Source organism: Fundulus heteroclitus, chromosome 20, assembly GCF_011125445.2.
Source record: "Fundulus heteroclitus isolate FHET01 chromosome 20, MU-UCD_Fhet_4.1, whole genome shotgun sequence".
In the NCBI taxonomy this organism is placed as follows: Eukaryota; Metazoa; Chordata; class Actinopteri; order Cyprinodontiformes; family Fundulidae; genus Fundulus; species Fundulus heteroclitus.
Window position 1 is genome coordinate 17,777,665 of NC_046380.1, and position 18,340 is coordinate 17,796,004.

The 18,340-nt window shown below is 39.3% G+C and overlaps 1 protein-coding gene across 1 annotated transcript; it reads left to right on the forward strand.

The window, feature by feature from the left end:
• Window positions 1–1,060: 1,060 nt before the first annotated feature.
• On the forward strand, window positions 1,061–15,045 carry fam83e (family with sequence similarity 83 member E). The gene is made up of 8 exons (XM_021321909.2): window positions 1,061–1,729; window positions 2,340–2,486; window positions 8,011–8,135; window positions 8,233–8,661; window positions 11,480–11,530; window positions 11,611–11,818; window positions 11,898–12,101; window positions 14,275–15,045. Exons 1-8 carry the CDS (start codon window positions 1,265–1,267, stop codon window positions 14,440–14,442), a joined length of 1,797 nt encoding a protein of 598 aa, XP_021177584.2. The 5' UTR covers window positions 1,061–1,264; the 3' UTR covers window positions 14,443–15,045.
• Window positions 15,046–18,340: the final 3,295 nt, after the last annotated feature.

An 18,340-nucleotide genomic window follows, 5' to 3' on the forward strand; every position in this document is an offset into this window, starting at 1 on the left:
AGGATATATAGACAGTACAATGAATTTTCTTTAGGGGTGAGAGTGTGCATGGTTATTTATCCTGTGTGTCTGTGTTGCTCTGTACTCCACCTCTCGTACAATAACAGCTGGACTTAGGCATGTTGACAGAGGATGGATGATAATTTCTGAGCCCACTGCTGCTAATTCACATTATACCTAAATATACAGATTGTAGGTGCAACATTCAGATTAACAATCTCAAACAAAACACAAACAGTGTATTTTTTGCAAAGCTACAAAAATTAATTCAAGCACTAAAGGAGTAATGATTTTCATGTCAGCTGATTCTCCCACCTGAGCTGCGGAGCTCTGTAACTCCTCCAGAGTTATGAACATCTTGGTTGCTTCTGTGACTAATTGTCTCCTTGCCCGGTCTGTCAGTTTAATTGAAAACCCGGGGGCACGTTTTTTTTTTGTCATTAATGGTCCTTAACAAACCTCATTTAGGCGTATCAGATTAAAAGGAGTTAAATATAAAAGCATGCCACACTTTTCAGATTCTTATATGTATAATCATAATGTTCATAATGTTCATTTCCCTTCCACTTCATAATTACGCGCTACTTTGTGTCAGTCTATCACATTAAACCTCCCATAAAATTACACTGAAGAGTTTGCTTGTAGTGTGACAAAATGTGAACAATTTTAAAGGATACAAACACTTTTTTGCCAGGCCCCATAGGGCTGTGACAACCAAAGGGTTTAGGCGACTTTAGGGTGTCTCACTCTGCAGAGCAATGTGTCAGCTGCACTGAATGTCTGGAATCCGAGAACAATGTCAGCAGCAAGGAGTGGAAGAGTTTCAGGAGTGTGATAAAACTCGCCCTAAGGGGAGGGACGAGTGACGAACCACAAGCTCATAGGCAGCACTCTGAAAGACAAAGCAGGGCAGCAGGTGAGTATCACTGTCTCAGGTGAGATATTGTTGCTCTTCAGTTAATGGAGGCGAAGCTGCTGGAGACAGTGAGATGTGGGTAATCTTTTTTATCTGAAGAGGAACAGTGCAGACTCCCAGCCACGACAGGATATCTGATGCCCTCTGGACGGATTGTCAAATTTACTCAAGGTTTTCGTCAGGGAGGACTGGAGTAAAGACATCTGTATAGACGTACTCTGGACATATATTGACGTTCTGGACAAAGCGTGACCTTTAGTGAAGGGGATGAATGGAAATAAGATGAAATTTTCTCTGTGAATGATCTGCAGTACGTAGGAAGGGACAGTGACGGTATCAGGTGGAATCATGTCAAACTCCCAGGAGCAGAGTCTGAATGAGAATGTGGTTTTCCTGCCGGTGGACGAGTCCTTCCCAGACTTCCTCCACTCTGAAAGGGAACGTGAAGCAGTGGAGAGACTCCTCAGCAGCGGGCCTGAGGCCTTTTACTGCTCCGTCGGCTCTGAGCTCCCCGGCTGCTTCTTGTCTCCCGAGGAGGTGAGGCAGATTGACGGCTGGGCCGAGAACTTTTGCTCTAAGGAGCCACTGGTGGAAGAACAGAATGGATACGAGAGCAGATCGGACTCGAAGAACTTCAGTTCCACCTACGACCCCTACCACTGGGACACGCCGATCCCGGACCTGGAGCTGGGCTGGCCAGAGAGATCCCCCTGGGTTATGCAGAGCAGCGTCAGAGTCCACTCCAGTTCTGCTCCTCAGGGAGACGGGCGAGTCAGAGAGATCATCAGGCGACACTTACAAATGGCCAGAACTGTACGTGAAAGACAAATGAGAAACAGATAAGTTATTCAGACACCGAAACATCGATGAATGAGTTTTAAATTGGACTTAGTTCTGTGGGGTTTACGTTTTTTACAACCCAAAGTGCAACAAAAGTTGGGGAAAAAAATCAAATTATTTAAACAAGCTTCCCAAAGTAATTTATTCTTTCAAGAAAATCCCTTTTTAAATTTACAAACCTGTTATCTTCGGAGCCAATTTTACCAAACCGAAAGTCTGCTTGTGCAAATTCACAAAGTGTAAACGCATATTTTCACCATGCATGAAAACTAGACCCCATAATTGCACTCGTTTCAAAAACGACACGTGGCAATTTAAAGAAGTAAATTGGCTCCGAACCCAAAGATTGCAAAAAATGCAGTTTTACCTGTTTGGTGTTTTGGTTGTGACGATGATTTGAAAAGCAGATGGCAAAATGCCCATGCAAATCAGCTGGAGCAAGACAAGAAGAGCCGCAATGGGAAGTGTTGCTTTAAAACCTTGCTTTTCTCTCTTATGCACTTATACTGAGTCATTAACCTCAATGAGAAAATGAAAAGACATGGGTGGTGGTTTCTGAAATACTCCCGTGTGTGTTTTGCAGTTGATTGCCATCGCGACAGACCAGCTGACAGACAACACCATCATTTCTGACTTGCACAACGCCGCCTCCCGAGGTGTGCCCGTCTACATCATCCTGAACCATAGGTCCCTGCAGGAGAACTTCACCCTGGTTAAGCTCAGGCATCCCGTGAGTCAACACCTCACACATGGCCATTGTTATGCGATACGTGAGCTCCACGGCTCAATAAAAGCTGCGTCTGACACCTCCCGTAAGCTGCAAGTGTGTCTTGTTGTGTAGGCTTGCTTATACTTGGGATGTTTAATGTTGATTTAGCTGCCGGTGGCTAAACTGGTAGCGCTGCATTCGTTCCTGTCTGTCTGTTTGGAGCGATGAAAATGAGGATCTTAAAGCCTGACATGATGGGCCACATTTACAGCAGATGATCGCGTATATTCTCAACCATCTAGAGAAATATCAGCTTTATATATGATGAGGCAAATGTTATGGGTCAGTTCTCACTGAGGAACTGACCTCTCTCAGTTACTTCTGTCTTTATTCCCACATGGTCCTCCTGATAGGCCCTCCAGTCTTAAGATCTTGGCTTTTCCAACCTGCTCAGGGTCACAGGAGTGCATTCCTGCCTGCACATGATTATTTTAGATTACCTGAATCATTTTCTGTTCTGAAAATAGCACTTCATCATGCCTGCAGTTATAACAACAGTACTTTTAATAGCTGCACACAGACAGAAGCTGACGGTTATCACATTTGCTTACACAACAACTATAAGCAACATGATAGTCAATTGACATTTTATGTGATAGACCAAGAAAATGTCTCATACAATGCAGAGAAAGAGAAAGAATTTCAGGTTTTATCTCAGATGAGTTTGTATTCAATCCTGTTTACTCTGAAACTTTTATATAAAATCCAGGGTGACCCGATTACTCAAGGGGATTTAGGACTTGACTTTGACTGAGCCATTCTACACCATAATCTATAACTCACACTCTGTGCACTCTTTTAAAATCCAGTTAAAAACTTTTTTGTTTTAACAGGCGTTTTGCTAAATATTTATATTTATTCCATCTTCCTTTTATTAGCATGTAGTCTTGATAGTTATTTATTGTTTTCCTGTTGTGATGGCTTAGTCTGTGAAAAGCCCTTAATAAATAAACTTTGTTTACCTCCTTACTTTACTGTTCCCCTTAGGTTTTGGCTCCATGTTTTTTTAAGGGGCTTGTTTACAGGTGTTACTTTTTACCGTGTGGGACTAAATCTGCAAGTTAAAAGTATTTGTACCCATTGATTTACTAAAAATGCATAAATAATGTAACGTAAAATGTATTTATTTATTGCTCACCAATGAGCATAACATGCAACATTCTAATGAATTTAACAAAATTGTCAGGTTTTTTTCAGTAGAAGGAGATGTTAGACCCAAAAGAATCAGAAAAGGAGCTAGGTTTAAAAAAAAATAATATATATATATATATATATATATATATATATATATATATATATATATATATATATATAAAGCAGTATTTGAGTAAATCTTTCTTGAAAATGTTTATTAAACTTCTGCTTTAGAGAAAAGGTTGTTTTTCTACTTCTTATTGAATTCAAATGAAAGTAAGTTATTAAAACATGAATACAATTTTCCATTTTAAGAACTTTTTAATGTAAAATATCAAACATTTTTTAAATTGTCTCCGGGCATAAACTGCTTGTGCTGATAGGTCGAAATTGTACTGTTCTTGAAATGTAATCAGGGGGCCACAAAAAATCATCCCAAAGGTTGCAAATGCAAAAATTAGTTACACCTCTGCTGTAACAGGTTTTAGTCATGTGATATACTCTATTTAGATCAATCCAACATCCCTTCAACCCTAATCGACCCCCCTGTACCTCATAAATCCCCACAGCATGCTGCAAGTAAGTACATTTTATTTATATGGTACTTTTCTCAGGCAACACTCACTACGGGCCTCACAGTAAAATACAATTTAGAAAATGTAAAAGAACAAATGAGAAAGTAAAAAACTAAAATATATTCTAATAATGTCTAGCAACATATAATCAGTCATAGAAGCCCAGAGACCAGTGAGGCTTAAATGCTCGTTTAAAAAGAATGACTTTAGTTGCTTTTTTAAGCATCAGCAGAGTTCATTGATCACAGGTAATTCATTGCACCACCATGCTTCACGTTTGCTTTGGCAAACTGGGCAAATATGACTTATCATGACTTTCATTCATAATTGACAGTATTCTTACCCCTCTGAGATGTTTGGAGTTTGCAAACAATTGATCTATCATACCAAGAGCCTCTTCTTGCTTCCCTAATGCTCCTCTTGTAATTTTAGGTGGAAGACCACATTTTGGTAGCTTTGTGTTTGTGCCTTGTTCCTCCCATTTTCAAACGATTAATTTATCAGTGGTCCTGGAGATGTTGAAAGCTTACGATATAGTTTTATAAGCTAAGCCGGGACGGTCAAAGTAATTATATTGGGTTGTACTGGGTGACCCGTCTGCTGTGTTCCTCTGTCTTCATGAAGCTGTTTGTTCACTAAAACTCTCTGACAGACCTTGGAGGCCTCCACAGAACAGCTGAATTTAAACTGTCATTAAATCATACTGTTCTTCACTCACTGATTAGGTGACTTCAGAAGGTAATCGAATCCTCTGGATTTTATATTTTTTAGTCACGTCAGATTTAATTGGGCTAATTACAAATGGATGGCAAACTTTTCGGGTTTTAATGTGTCAAAGATTTTGCATGTATCTTTTTTCTTCCACTTAATTATTATGGACTCCTTTTTTGTTGGTATGTTACCTAAAAACACAAATAACCTATAGTACATTAAAGATCTAGTTGTAATGTGGCAGAATGTGGAAACAGCACTGGTAATTATTGTCTTTTTTCCAACAAATACCTTTCATTACATATGAAACATACCATACTTCTAACTGGTCTGAAACATCTTTGACAAAACTAACAGACTGCTTTTTGGTGTATTTCCATTGCTTCTATGATTGTATTTTATATATTAGTGACATCTTAAGGTCTTATTCTGGTTTTAAAAGAGTATAGACACGTGTGTCAGTATAGGGTTTATCAGGTCATGCAGACTTTCCGGCTCCTGTCCCTCAACTGCTGCTTTGTCGTTATTTGTGGTCGGGGCTGCATGACTTAATTATCTTTGCATTCGTTTTCTCTTTCTTATATCCTGTTTAACTTCACAGTCCTGTTCCCGCTTTTGTTTTGATTTGGACCAGTGGATGTTCTTGCATTTTCCTTGACTTGGCCCTGAACCATCGGGTTTTTCTGCCCGCTTGTTTAAGTTATTTGGGGCATTTCACAAACGCAGGTCTTAATACACGCAGGGTAGAAAAGGTGTGGTGGATAAAGAAAAATGGACACAGCTGCTAGAATAATACAAAACCTGACCACAATAGTGCAAACAAACCAAAATAGAAAAATTGAATTACCGGTAGACAAAAGAGACAGACAAAAACATTTACGGTATGATCCAACCTGAAAAAACAATCAAAACGGGAACAGTGTGGGGAACTAAAATGTTTTTTTTATAAATGAGAACTCAGAAAGCTTTTGCATAGAGAGGTGTCAGTGGAAAGTATAGACCAGTGAAAAAAACAATCTGTCTCCCTGCATCTAAGCCATAATTATTAATATCCCAGGCAGATTTAAGCAAACTATTGATATTACTGATATGTTTCCTCTGTTCATCAAATAATAACAGTATCATTATAAAGATTGAAGTCATGATAAACAGGTCTTTAAAATCAGAATACCAGTGGAAACATGCAAAACAGCTGCTCAGCAATTATAACATTCCTCTTAAATTGATTTATCTTTTGAGAGACTCATTTCCAATGAGGAACAAACTTCTGGCTGGAATGATAACTCTAAATTGGCCAGGTTTGTGAATATAGACTTGTTCCCCTGCCTATCTAAACTGAATATTTTACTGTTTTTTTATTTAGATATCTTCCTTGTACATTTGTCAGACTGCTATTTTCCAGAGATGTCACGCTAGTTTGATACAGACTGGTTTTTCTTTCATCTTGTCAATACAAAGTTGTTCTGCAGGATTACAGCCAGGCAGCCCTCTAAGCCGTTATCAAAGTTTTCAGTTTGATCTTCCTCGGAAACCTTTTAGCTGAGTGCTTTGGATTGTTTCCATGTTTTCATGTTCCTCTTCCGCCGACCTTCTGGGGAATTAATTAATTCCCTCGTGCCAGCTGCTAATGTTTTATAACCATCAGGCTGCTGTCTGCCAGAGCTCAGGGAGACAAAAGTAATCCGTCTTCCCTGTTTGCTGTTGAGCATCTAATGATCCTCACACAAAACATGCTGCTGTCCACATAGATTTCCCTACAGGACAGTTCAAATATTGCACACTGACATTCATTGTTGGAGGCAACGTCTAAGGGATTTAAAAGGCAAAACGTCTTGTTTACACCTTTGGGTTACTACTGCAGCTCTCTATCAATGTATTTTTAATTCCTGATTTATCTTCCCATGTTGTTTTCACCTTTTCTCTTTTTTTTTTAACTTTGGACGCTTGATGATGCATTTCATACATGAGAGGAAATCCTTTGTGGTTGAGGTTTAAATCATAGAACATGTATCTAATGTTGCATAATACCGTCACTGTTTGACACTAAATTAGACCAAACCTTTCCTGTTCACCATATCTTATGCAGCCTAATTCGATGCTTAAACTATTTGTTTCTCTATGTTTTTACCAGTTTTTAAATTGTTGTGTTTTATTTCTTGTTTAGCTATTTTTATCACCTACTGCTCAGCACTTTGAATGAAAGTGCTTTATAAATAAAGTTGTTATTAATTATTCTTGTTATTTTTATTGTTATTATTATTAGTTGTTTTGTGTATCCAACAAGCTTCTCACATTAGTTTGTTTTAGTTTTTGGCCCATTTCTCCTGACATAACCAGTGCAACTGAGTTATGTTGCAGGCCAATTTTTAGGAATGGTCACTAAATTTTGTGATCAACACTCAAAACGTTGACTTTGGAGGTATATTTAGGTTCGTTGTCCATTCGGAAAACTAATTTTTGTTCAAATCCTAATCTCAAGGGTGATGCTTTGAGATATTGTTTCAACATTTACACATAATCTTCTTTCCTCTTGAGGAAGTGCACCAGTCAATTCTTGCAGCATAACACAGAATGCTGCCAACATGATGTTTCACAGCTGGGATGGTGCTGTAATGCTTGCCAACTTGCTCCAAAGCCATAGGCTTTACTAGAATGACACATTGTTCTATCTTTCCTATTTTGTGGAGAGGCTAAGTGAAGTATGTTATGTTTAAACCCCAGGTATGCTGAGCTCAGTCCCATGGAAAGTTTCTAGACAAAACTAAAGGTGGTGTGTGAGTTTCAGCAAACTACTGACAGAAGAGGCAATTCTGCCAAATACGCAGGAAATTTATGTAAACCTCTGTCTATGAAAAAAGTAATAAAAACTGGTTGACTCCTAAATGACAAAATAGGAAATGTTTAGTCTGATTCATTGTAAAAACTGGTTATGCATTGTACACTGTGCATCTATTGCACGACGCGTCAGGCTCAAGTTTAAGGTTTTATATCACATCACATCACAGAAAGGCTTTCAGGTTCTTGCTGCCACGAGTTTGACTTCAGGACTTTTTTTTCTCCAACAGAACATAAGGGTCCGCGTTGTCGGAGGAAAAACCTTTTGCTCCAGAACTGGAAGGATGGTGGTTGGGGATTTGAAATCCAATTTCATCCTGGTGGATTTAGACGTAGTGATTCACGGCAGCTACCGGTATATATATATATAAAAAAAATAAAATCACTCCTTTGTTAAGCCTTTTACGCATTATTTAAGTTCACCGACAGGATATTTCTTTGTTTTCTTTCAGCCTCACATGGACAGACGCCCATCTGCACCGGCAGCTCATCACAGTCCTGAGAGGATCGGCGGTCCACTCGTTTGACGAAGAATTCAGGCTCCTTTTTGCCGAGTCAGTCCCAGTTACCGAAGCTTTGGTAGTCCCAGCTGGCCCCCAAATATACCAGCCTCAGCAGGCCGAAGACTTCTCACGTCCCAAGCTCCAGAAACTGCTCTCTGCCGAGTTAGAGCTCACAAACCCTCCTTCCCCGCCTACAGACATTCTCCTGGACTGGGAAGCGATGGGTGTTATTCACAGAGACAACAACAACCTGCCGTCTACTCTTCTGGATCTAAATAAAGAAAACGTGGCTGAGAAAATGTCCCAGCTGGAAACAAATAAGGACACGCCCCCTGTGGACAGCTTGACCTACAAACAACACCTTGTGAACAGGAGAAGGTATTGTAGCTTGATGATCTCCATTTATCCCTGTTTTGCAGCAGTGGTGACTCTTTGAACAGAGAAAACATGTTAACTTGTATAACTCACATCTTTACATGTAATTTAAAGACAAACCAAAATACTGAAAGATGTCTTTTTTTTTTTTTTACTTTTTTAAGTATGTAATCAGCAGCAGGTTGAAGGTTGTTTTGTTGTGTGTGTTTTGCTACTGAAACCTTCTTACACATAAAAATGAAAAGACATCTCTAGTCACAGCTGGAGCGAAAAATAATTAAGACTATCATGTGTCTTTTTATCAGCACTTAGAGATATGGATTAATGGGTTGGCACCCCTGGTGAAGATGTGTCACCTTTCTTTGCAGTTGCATAATCTCACACTGTAAAAAAATTTTTTTTTTTATTTAGTTACATTTGTTCAATGTGGGGGGGGCAAATCCCAGATTGCACAGTTATTATAGGCATTACTGCTGTCAATACTCTGTATAACCCTCTTTTCGTCCAATAGGATGGCACTTAGAGAGGGATCATTGATCTGTTGCACATCTGTAGGGACAAGATATCACCTTTGGTCAATTTCAGATTCATTTTCAAATATTGCAACCATTCTAAATCGACTTTGACTAGGCCATTCTAGCAATTGAATATGCTTTGCTCTAAACCATTCCTGCTGCCTGGTCCAGGTAGAAAATATCCTATGTAGCCTTTTCATAATGGCCAAAAGAATTCAGAGAATCCAATATTGAGCCAGATACGGTGCTGCATATTAAAAGGCTTATTTGAAACAAAATTCAAGCCCTGGTACTGGCAGACAAAAACCCCAGTAGGAGTCTGGAGAGGCTGAGCGGGGACACGCTGACAGGGCTGAGGCTGAAAACACGTCCGCAAGGCAGGCAGGCAGATCCAAAGGGTGAAACAAGGTTCCAGTGGAAACAGTCCAAGTTGTGTCCAGAAAACCGAGAGCCGATGAGGTGTCCGACGAGAGTGAAGGGAGAAAGAGAAATCCAGAACTAGTTCAGGCATGCAAGGATAGCAGGACATGTAGAACACAGTTGCCTTTCAATCATCTGGGAAAAGCTGGAAGGAGAATCCTTAAATATGGAGGCAGAGGAACAGGTGAATGGAATGAGGCTGATTGCCTAACGGTGGAGGAACGCAGGTGTCGCTGATCGTGTTGATTATTTGGATGGTTCTCTGCATAGTGCAATGTAGGTTTAGTTCATTACAGCTGTGTTAAAGATTGAGGTTAAAGTACACACAGCTTCAGTAGTTGTTGGTCTCTCTGGACTTTATTTAGGAGTTTTAGATTAAAGGGTGCAGAATATAAATGTACACCACACTTTTCACATAATGACATAATGTGTCTGTTTCCTTCTCCTACACAGTTATGTGCTCACTTGTATTGGTATAAAATCCCCCCAAAATACATTGAGGTTTTTGGTTGATACATGAGAAAGTGTGGAAAAGTCATAACTTGAATACCACTTTGCAAAGACTGCATTGTGGAGCAGTGGTTAGCGCTGTAGCCTTGTCACAAGAAGCTCTTGGGTTCAATCTTTGTTCTTTCTGCATGGAGTTTGCATGTTCTTTCAATGCATGTGTTGAGTTTCTCTTGGCTCAATCCTCCACATAGCCTATATGTCTAAATGCTCCTTCTCCAAAGGGACACTTTGAGTCGTTTCGCTACGGTTCTGCTTCAATTCAATTCGGAACTGCAGCTGAATATGGAGCCAGTGTGGGCGCTGTGAGACAGACAGGCGATCTGATGGAAATGTTTTAAATGACATTTTGTGCACCTCCGCATTGGACCATGGTACTGATTTGGGCGCTTCCATCTTCGTTCAGCTGGTAGCTTCTGTCACTGTTGTGTACGTTTTTAAAAATGGCGGGTCTCATTCTAGATCTGGAGTTGCTCTTGCTACACAAACAGTGACTCCAACCCCTTAGCCAATTAGCGACCGACAGCCTTCCGATGTGGCGTCTTTGGGCTGATTTGCTGAGCTTGGAACAACAGGCACTAAAAATAGGAACAGTTCCACGTAACTGCTACCAACAGAAAGGCCTAAAAAACAACCGAAACACTCTGAGTTGGTACCAATGGAAAAAGGGCATAAGGTTAGTTGGTCTCTCTGAAAGGTTTCCCCTGAGAAACCTTTTAAAGAGTGGGTATGCACCTACGTATGAGAGAATGGGTGCATGGTTGATCTTTCTGCAACCATGCAGAAAGATCAACCATGCAAGAAAGAGTTGTGGCCACGACTTAGTAAGTCGTGGCCACAACTTAACATCTTAAAAAAAAAATTCTGCCCATGTCACCAGAGGGGCTCCGTAGATATGGACATTGAATGGATGGGTATTCTGCTCACCAAAAGGCCTAAACTGAATTACATCTAAATGTTGGTTAATTTCAGTTTTATAAACGAGGCCCTCGGATTTCTAATGTAAACATCCTGGTATGTTTGCACTCTAATAAGGTTTCCAAAGCCTTTGGAAAAGAAACAGCCCCACAGGATTTTTCATAGGAAACCTGCCCGGGGCATTTGTCGGGAAGTTTCAGTAATGATGTCATTTTCCAAAAGCAGGTACGGGAAAGGTTCCTACAAACTCCGCAGGTTTATGTTTACGTTAATGATGGTAGGACAGAAAAGGCATTAAGATGGCGTTTAATGGCCACAGAGATCTTAAGATGCCTCTCTTTGCTGCAGTTTTCTCTGGGGGTGCCAACACATTTGTCCATGTCTGCATCTGTCAGTGTACTAATTAAGACAGCACGTATTTTTATGCAAAAACTTGACTGAGAGTTGTTTTATTTCTACAGTAGCATGGGAGTACTGTCAACAAACCCACCAGCTGCTGAGAGAATGGAAAGGTAACGTTCTAAATCTAACAATCCCATCACAAAATAGACTGATGTGAACTCAGAAGTAAAAACTCTTGTTTTTTCTGCAGGCCTGAGCATACAATAGAAAGAAGGGAGTTCCCTGCAGAGAAGCCGCCTAAAAGACAGCAGACGACTGTAACCAGAATTGATGTTCCACCCGAGCCAACAAATGTAGCTTATACCAGGAGAAGATCAACCCCCTGGATGGAGACTTGTTTAGAAGAGAAGCAGAGAACAAATCATGTTAATGCCTTTGAGGACACGCCCTCTGCCATGGTAAGTAGCTGGAAAAGCACTTGAATATTAATTTGAAAGCTGTTGTAGAAGCTGAGACGACTTTCTCTCCTTCTCTCAGAGGAAAACATCTTTAATCCCGAGGGTGACGCCCAGCAAGAACTTCACCTCTGCGAGTGAAATCATGAAGAAGCTCAAGCTGGGAACGGGGTTGCGGAGAAACTCCACTTTGTCGGAGTCCATGTCCATGTCCCAGTCCATGATGGACCTCAGCCAGCAAAACCACAGAGACAGAGAGTACCCAGTGCCTCGGTTTCTCGGCGGCGTGAGTGTTCACGATGATGTTTGATACTTTATTTACAGAGACTCCCCCTGTTTACTGCAGCTAATGGGAGAATAGCGTAGAGTTATGCCTGATACACATTGCTTTATGAGTGCTTTGAGTTTGTGTGTTACTGTCAATCCATCTTCTAGCCATAAATAAGAGTAAAAAAATAAATAAATAAAAAGCAATAAGGGCACATACAATTATAAAAGCAAGCTAGAACAGAAGTTGTCAAACCAAACTTATCAACCCCAAAATAACACCAGGATCACCTTTGATGGGATGGGGGTTGGATTTTTTTTTTCTTTATGGAAATTACGAGAATAAAGTGATAAGATTGTGAGAATATAGTGGTAATTTTATGAGAACTCTTACAAAAAAGCAAAGTTTCCCCCCTGTTTTTATTCTCATAATGTTCTTTATTCTTGCACACCTATTATGATTTTATTCTCATAAAATCCCCCAACAAGAAATTGTACTATGGCCACTGTTGACAAAAGAAAATATATAACTGGCCACAGAGGAGTACATTTCCACAAAAACCTAAAAACATTGAGTTTAACTGAGATTAATTTCACCTATTTGCCAGAAAAAATTAAGATATTTTCTGATGTTGAATAGTTGTACATTTTCAAGAAAAAAATAATTTTCCATGATTAAAGGCATACATTTCCTTTATCAAAACAAGCATATCTCAGACACTGTAGGGTCAGGAATCATTCTGATCATCTTGTGATCCCCCTACATGCTGTCTCCCGACCCAGCTCCACATGGTGCATTCAGGTACAGCTGGGAAACTAGGTTGTTCAAATATTAAAACAGCTCCAAAGTAATTTCAGTTCAGTTCGGTTTATTTAAATAGCGCCAATCCCCAAAACATGTCGTCTCAAGGCGCATTATGAAAGAAAAATGAATTCAATCCAATTATACAAGTAGATTTCAACTACATACATTTAAATAGGTTTTATTCTCAAATATGTGCACAGTTTTATTTAAACAAAACCTTACCACTGACCATTTTCAAGTGTATTATATAATCTGTATATCAAGGCATGGGCTATGTCTGTTAACACTTCTTTATCTATCCAATCAAAATCCCCAGTCAGTTCTATATGTTACCCCCAGTGTTAGATCTAAGAAAACATAATACAACCAAATAAATTTTAAAAATTGAAAAACATTCTTTGTTTAATTGTCTAATGCTGAATAAAGTATCTATCTATCTATCTATCTATCTATCTATCTATCTATCTATCTATCTATCTATCTATCTATCTATCTATCTATCTATCTATCTATCTATCTATCTAGATAGATAGATAGATAGATAGATAGATAGATAGATAGATAGATAGATAGATAGATATAGATATATAAAAGCATTGCAAATCATACGGAATCAGGACTGTAAAACCCAAATAAATACTAAACCGTGATTTTTAAGTACCGTTACACGCTTACATATTACATAGGTAGGTAGTTTTGTTATTTGGACATAATAAATATAGATAACTGCCTTAAGATAAATCCATCTGTTACAGCAATTGCATGAGCTCTCACTGTAATGTTTAGAAAAAGCTTTAACTTTAGCGCAATTATTCTGTATTTAGTTATCCATAGGGTAAACACTTGCTGCCACACTGGGGCCCATTTCTATAATTTCTGTCCTGCCTTCACAAGAGTAAACGTAGAGTCTCATTTACGGTTTCCTAAACTCTATTTTAGGCCTATCTGGAACTTGGCCAGATGAGACCGAGACCGAGTTTTAAATGTATTAAAAACATGTTTATTATTTTAAGTATGAGTTAATGCTACTGGAATGAGAGTTGGATTTGATTTAAGGCTGTTACATATCTTGAACAGGAAGGCTAATAAATGTAGCCGGTATTGCTTATTTTAAATGAATGCATTCCCTTGGTGTTTAAGTTACTTATTTTATCCATATAAATTTGGTAAATTTACCCAGAACCTTTCATTCAAGTCTGTTTTTGTACTTATTCGAGCTCCATTTTGACACGTTAAAATAATTTCCTGCATGGAAAAGTCACGCAAATACTTTAGATACACAAATTTGTGAAGCATCATTAAAGGATTCACCAGCCTGTGAGAAGTTAGTCATCCTCCCACTAATGAACCGTAATTTATTATCTTTTTTTTCTGTTTGCTCAACCAGGATGCAATGACGCCTGCTTCGGTACTGATAAGGAATAGGAACGATGAAGGGAAATCTTCCTTACAACGATCTACATCAACTCTGATGCTCAATGAAAGACCTCGCAGCAACACCTTAAACTCCATTTACGCGAGTAAGCGCTGGCCGAAGAACAACAACTTATCATGACGGAGGCCAGAAGTGGGGCGCCTACAGTGTTGTTAGTTCCTGAAACAGTGCCACAAAAAGTCCCTCATCATGCAGAATAAACACTCAGAGGCTTATGTGCTTGAATGTTACTGTTAATAAGTGAAATGATTATGCTGTTCAGGACAGAGCATTGTTTATTTTAGCTGTTGGACAAGTCCTAGTGTGTTGCATTTATTTATTCCTCTATATTTGTTAGTATGGTGTTGTCCCTTCAGTAAGGTTGGGTGCAGGGAGTATTCTGGGCCTAAGGGGTGTTGCTCTAGGGCCCTCTGGAGCAGTAATCTGTGGGATTTGAACCTGGGAACTTGAGCCCTTTCCAGGAAAAAGTGCCCTGCCCGAAAGCCACAAGGCCGCCCGCCACTTCCTCAAATATAACGTACTGCAGCAGCAGGAATCAGATAGCGGTTGCCAGTCTTGAAGTAGCAGGCTTATTCGTCTACACCACGAGGCCACGCAGATATTGCACAGTTGTGAAGTGGAATATAAATGAGACATGTTTTTTAAACTTTTTTTATTCATAAAATTGTGTGTAAAGTTTTGTGTGCATTTGTTTGAAGATCACTTTAGTCTGTTACCGTTGAATAAAATGCATTGAGTGTTACATAAAGGTTCTATTTCATGCTTTTTTAAGCCTTCCAAAGTCAACTATAGGTATATAAATGATGAAATGTTGTATTTAACAATGCAGAGGATTAATTTGTTATGAAATATTAGCTGTTTTTCCTACCCTGAAGAAAGACCCTTGTCTTCGCTGCAATGTCACCTCTCGCCATGTGGGGTCGCCCTAGAGCCGATGCAGCTGCTGTCGCTGTGCAGACTAGGTGCTAAAAGAGCCACTTTGTCTCAACTTTGAGCATAAATGATCGCAGTCTGCCTCACATCATCGTTCATCGAGCGTGTTGTTTATTGGGCGGGGGGCAGGGGCCAGTGTAGGTGCTTCCTGGAGGGGGCTGGTGATCATTGCTCTACGTAGTCTAGTAATGAACAAAACTTACAAGTGATTGAAAGGGTATGAATGCTTTGCATGGTACTGTTGATTTTTTGCTGAATGAAATACAATATACTGTGAAAAGTATTCGCTCAACACATCTTTAGCACGCAGAAGAACTTGAGTTACAATGTTGATCCATTCCTCGTGTGATGTTGGCCCATCCTTTGCAGCTGCAACAGTCTCAGCTCCTCTGAGAAGACTTTCCACAAGGTTACAGTGTCTTTATGGGAAATCTATGACTATGTGTCCAGAGGTGTTTTCCTGAGGTCAGACACTAATGTTGGACGAAAAGCCCTGGCACATACGCTTTGCGCTAATATCACCCAAAGGTTTTATATAGGGTGGAGGATGAACTATAATCACCAAACTTTGTACTTGATGCAATGCAGCTGGTGTTCTCCAAAAAGCAGCTAAAACCAGGCTCAGCCATTAGGTTACAAAGCAGAGAGACATAATTTATCACTTCAGAGAAGACATCTCCACTCCACTGCATCTGACCCTTTGCACTGATGTAAGGTTGGGATGAAGCTGCTCGGCTTTGGAAACCCAGGAAGTTTTCTATGTTCTTATAATCTGAAGACCACATGAAGCTTGGAGAAAATGTGTGGCCTCTTTGCTCTATTTACCTCAGCATCCTCAGACGACTCTGTGATTTTGTCTTACCTCTTCATGTCTGAGCTGCCGTTGTTCCCAACCAGCTTCACTTTATTATGACAGCCCTGACACTTTACTGGGGAATGATTAATCAGGAGGAAATTTCACAAATTAATTTATTGGTGGGATCTTATTATGGTACGAGAAATCACAGAGCTCCCAAAAAGGGATAATTCTTTCATGAATGTTTGCATCAACAGTCTGCACACATGAATTTTCCACACCCATAGCTGTGCTAATGATTTTATAAAGATGGAAGGGGTGTGAAGGTTACAAAGTCTAAACTTAGGCTCTAAAAATGAGGGGGGAAAAGATTTTAACTAGAACTATACAACATAAAAGCTATTTGTGTAACCTGGGTCTTGCTGTTGATTATGGTAAAGCCAAAATAAATAGATAGCAAATGTGAGCTCTAAAGCAAATATTTCCAGATCAGTTTACATGCAGTTTATGGTCCACATTGATACTTGACTTACAGGGAAAAATTATGACAAAAGGCAGCAACTGCTTTATAAAAAGATTAGATAAATAACCATAACCGTGCTCTTTACCTTATGAGATGTGATCATCATCAGACACACATTCAAGTTTTCCCCTTTTCAGTTAAAGCTGATTCTCACTTATCTATGTGAAATGACTCAATGTCATAATAGTATAACAACATCTCTACAGACCCTACACAAAATACCATTTTGATGAAAGGTTGTACATGATCTTCAAAATTGCTTGGGAAGGTGTAATGTGTTAATATGTGGTGAAGTATGGATATTATTTGACACATTAGTTGTTTACATTAGATAATAAACATGAGCATTGACAGCCAATGAACCTGTAACTGGTTCACCAGCGTTTCTTCTACAGACCACTGCACATTTACCACACCCCACAAGAGCTAACGCATCAGTTCTGAGGAAAAAATGTTCTTCTTGCTGCTTAATATTTCCAAATAACTAACAGGTGCCATGACAGAAATAGTTCAGTGTTATTCGCTTAATAATGTTACAGTATTTCTGATCGGTGCATTTCACTCAATGACTTGTTAGTATTCTAGGTTTTATTTTTTTCCTGCATTTTTTTTGTTGATATTATATCTCTCCAAAATTTCATCAGACTACCATAAAAATTACAGGTAGTTTATTACTTTATAAATGAGCAAAATAAATTAATTTCCTCAGCGTTATGTTAGTCATTGGCCTGTACAGCAGGTGGCTACAGAAGCGCATTGCATTCACCAAAGGAAATAAAATAGGCACCTAATCTCAATACTACGAGATCAGGGTCTCGTAATTAAAAGATCTTTTCTCATAATTACAGAAAGAAGATGTCATAATTATGAGATCCTGATGAGAAAAGCTCTTGATATTACAAGAAAAGATGTAACGTGAACACACTATAAACAAGTGGACAGATTGAGACAATAATGCAATGGTGGAACAAGCAGAGTGCAAAGCAGGGGACACCCACCGTTTTTTCAAACTGAGAGCTGCTTCATTGGTGTTGTGACATACAAAGGGCTACCAGTACTGACCATTGAAGTAGAATACTCAGAGTCAAAGTTTATGTAGAATAAACACATTTTTCATGATTTATTATAGATATTGTCATTTCAATCTGAAAAACTCACACAGATAGAAAAGGCAATTAGAAGAATTTTATTGATACAATATTTTAAGACTTTGGCGCTCAGACCTCGGCAGGAAACATTCACGCTGAATTATACTTCAATATGCATAAGCAGGTGTATGAGGTAAGCAATAGAGTTTCTTCAGACTGAAATCCCGCTTAAGCTCCACTTTTACATTCATATAAATACAAGTGTGAATAAACAGGAAGAGTAACGGTATAAAATAAAGTTTTAAATGCAGCTCATTGGTGGATGGTGCTTTTTTTTTTTATTTTAGAACAGGCTCGCGGGAACCACATGTGTTCCTTGGGGGCTACTTGGTGCCCGTGGGCACTATGTTGGTGACCCCTGGTGTAAAGCATGCAGGACCAAATCTTTTTTTCTATTAATGGATATAATATAAATGACAACAATTGTTGTTATTAGTATTTGCACATATCAGAGGTGAGAGTGATGTACAGGTGCACATACACATACAAACATACTTGTGCACAGGTTGATGAGTGCCCCTCTTTTGACAGGGATAAATCACTTTACTCCCTTCAGCGTCTGCAGAGCTAGTCGCTGCAGACAGGTGTCATGACAGGTTGTCCACTTCCTGGTGCCCA

What these genes read in the sequence shown, in the direction of transcription:
- fam83e (XM_021321909.2), top strand. Translation starts at nt 1,265, where the DNA reads ATGTCAAACTCCCAGGAGCAGAGTCTGAATGAGAATGTGGTTTTCCTG. An exon ending in TGGTTAAGCTCAGGCATCCC is followed by an intron (nt 2,487 to 8,010) that starts GTGAGTCAACAC and finishes TTTCTCCAACAG; the next exon opens with AACATAAGGGTCCGCGTTGT. An exon ending in TGCCTCGGTTTCTCGGCGGC is followed by an intron (nt 12,102 to 14,274) that starts GTGAGTGTTCAC and finishes TTGCTCAACCAG; the next exon opens with GATGCAATGACGCCTGCTTC.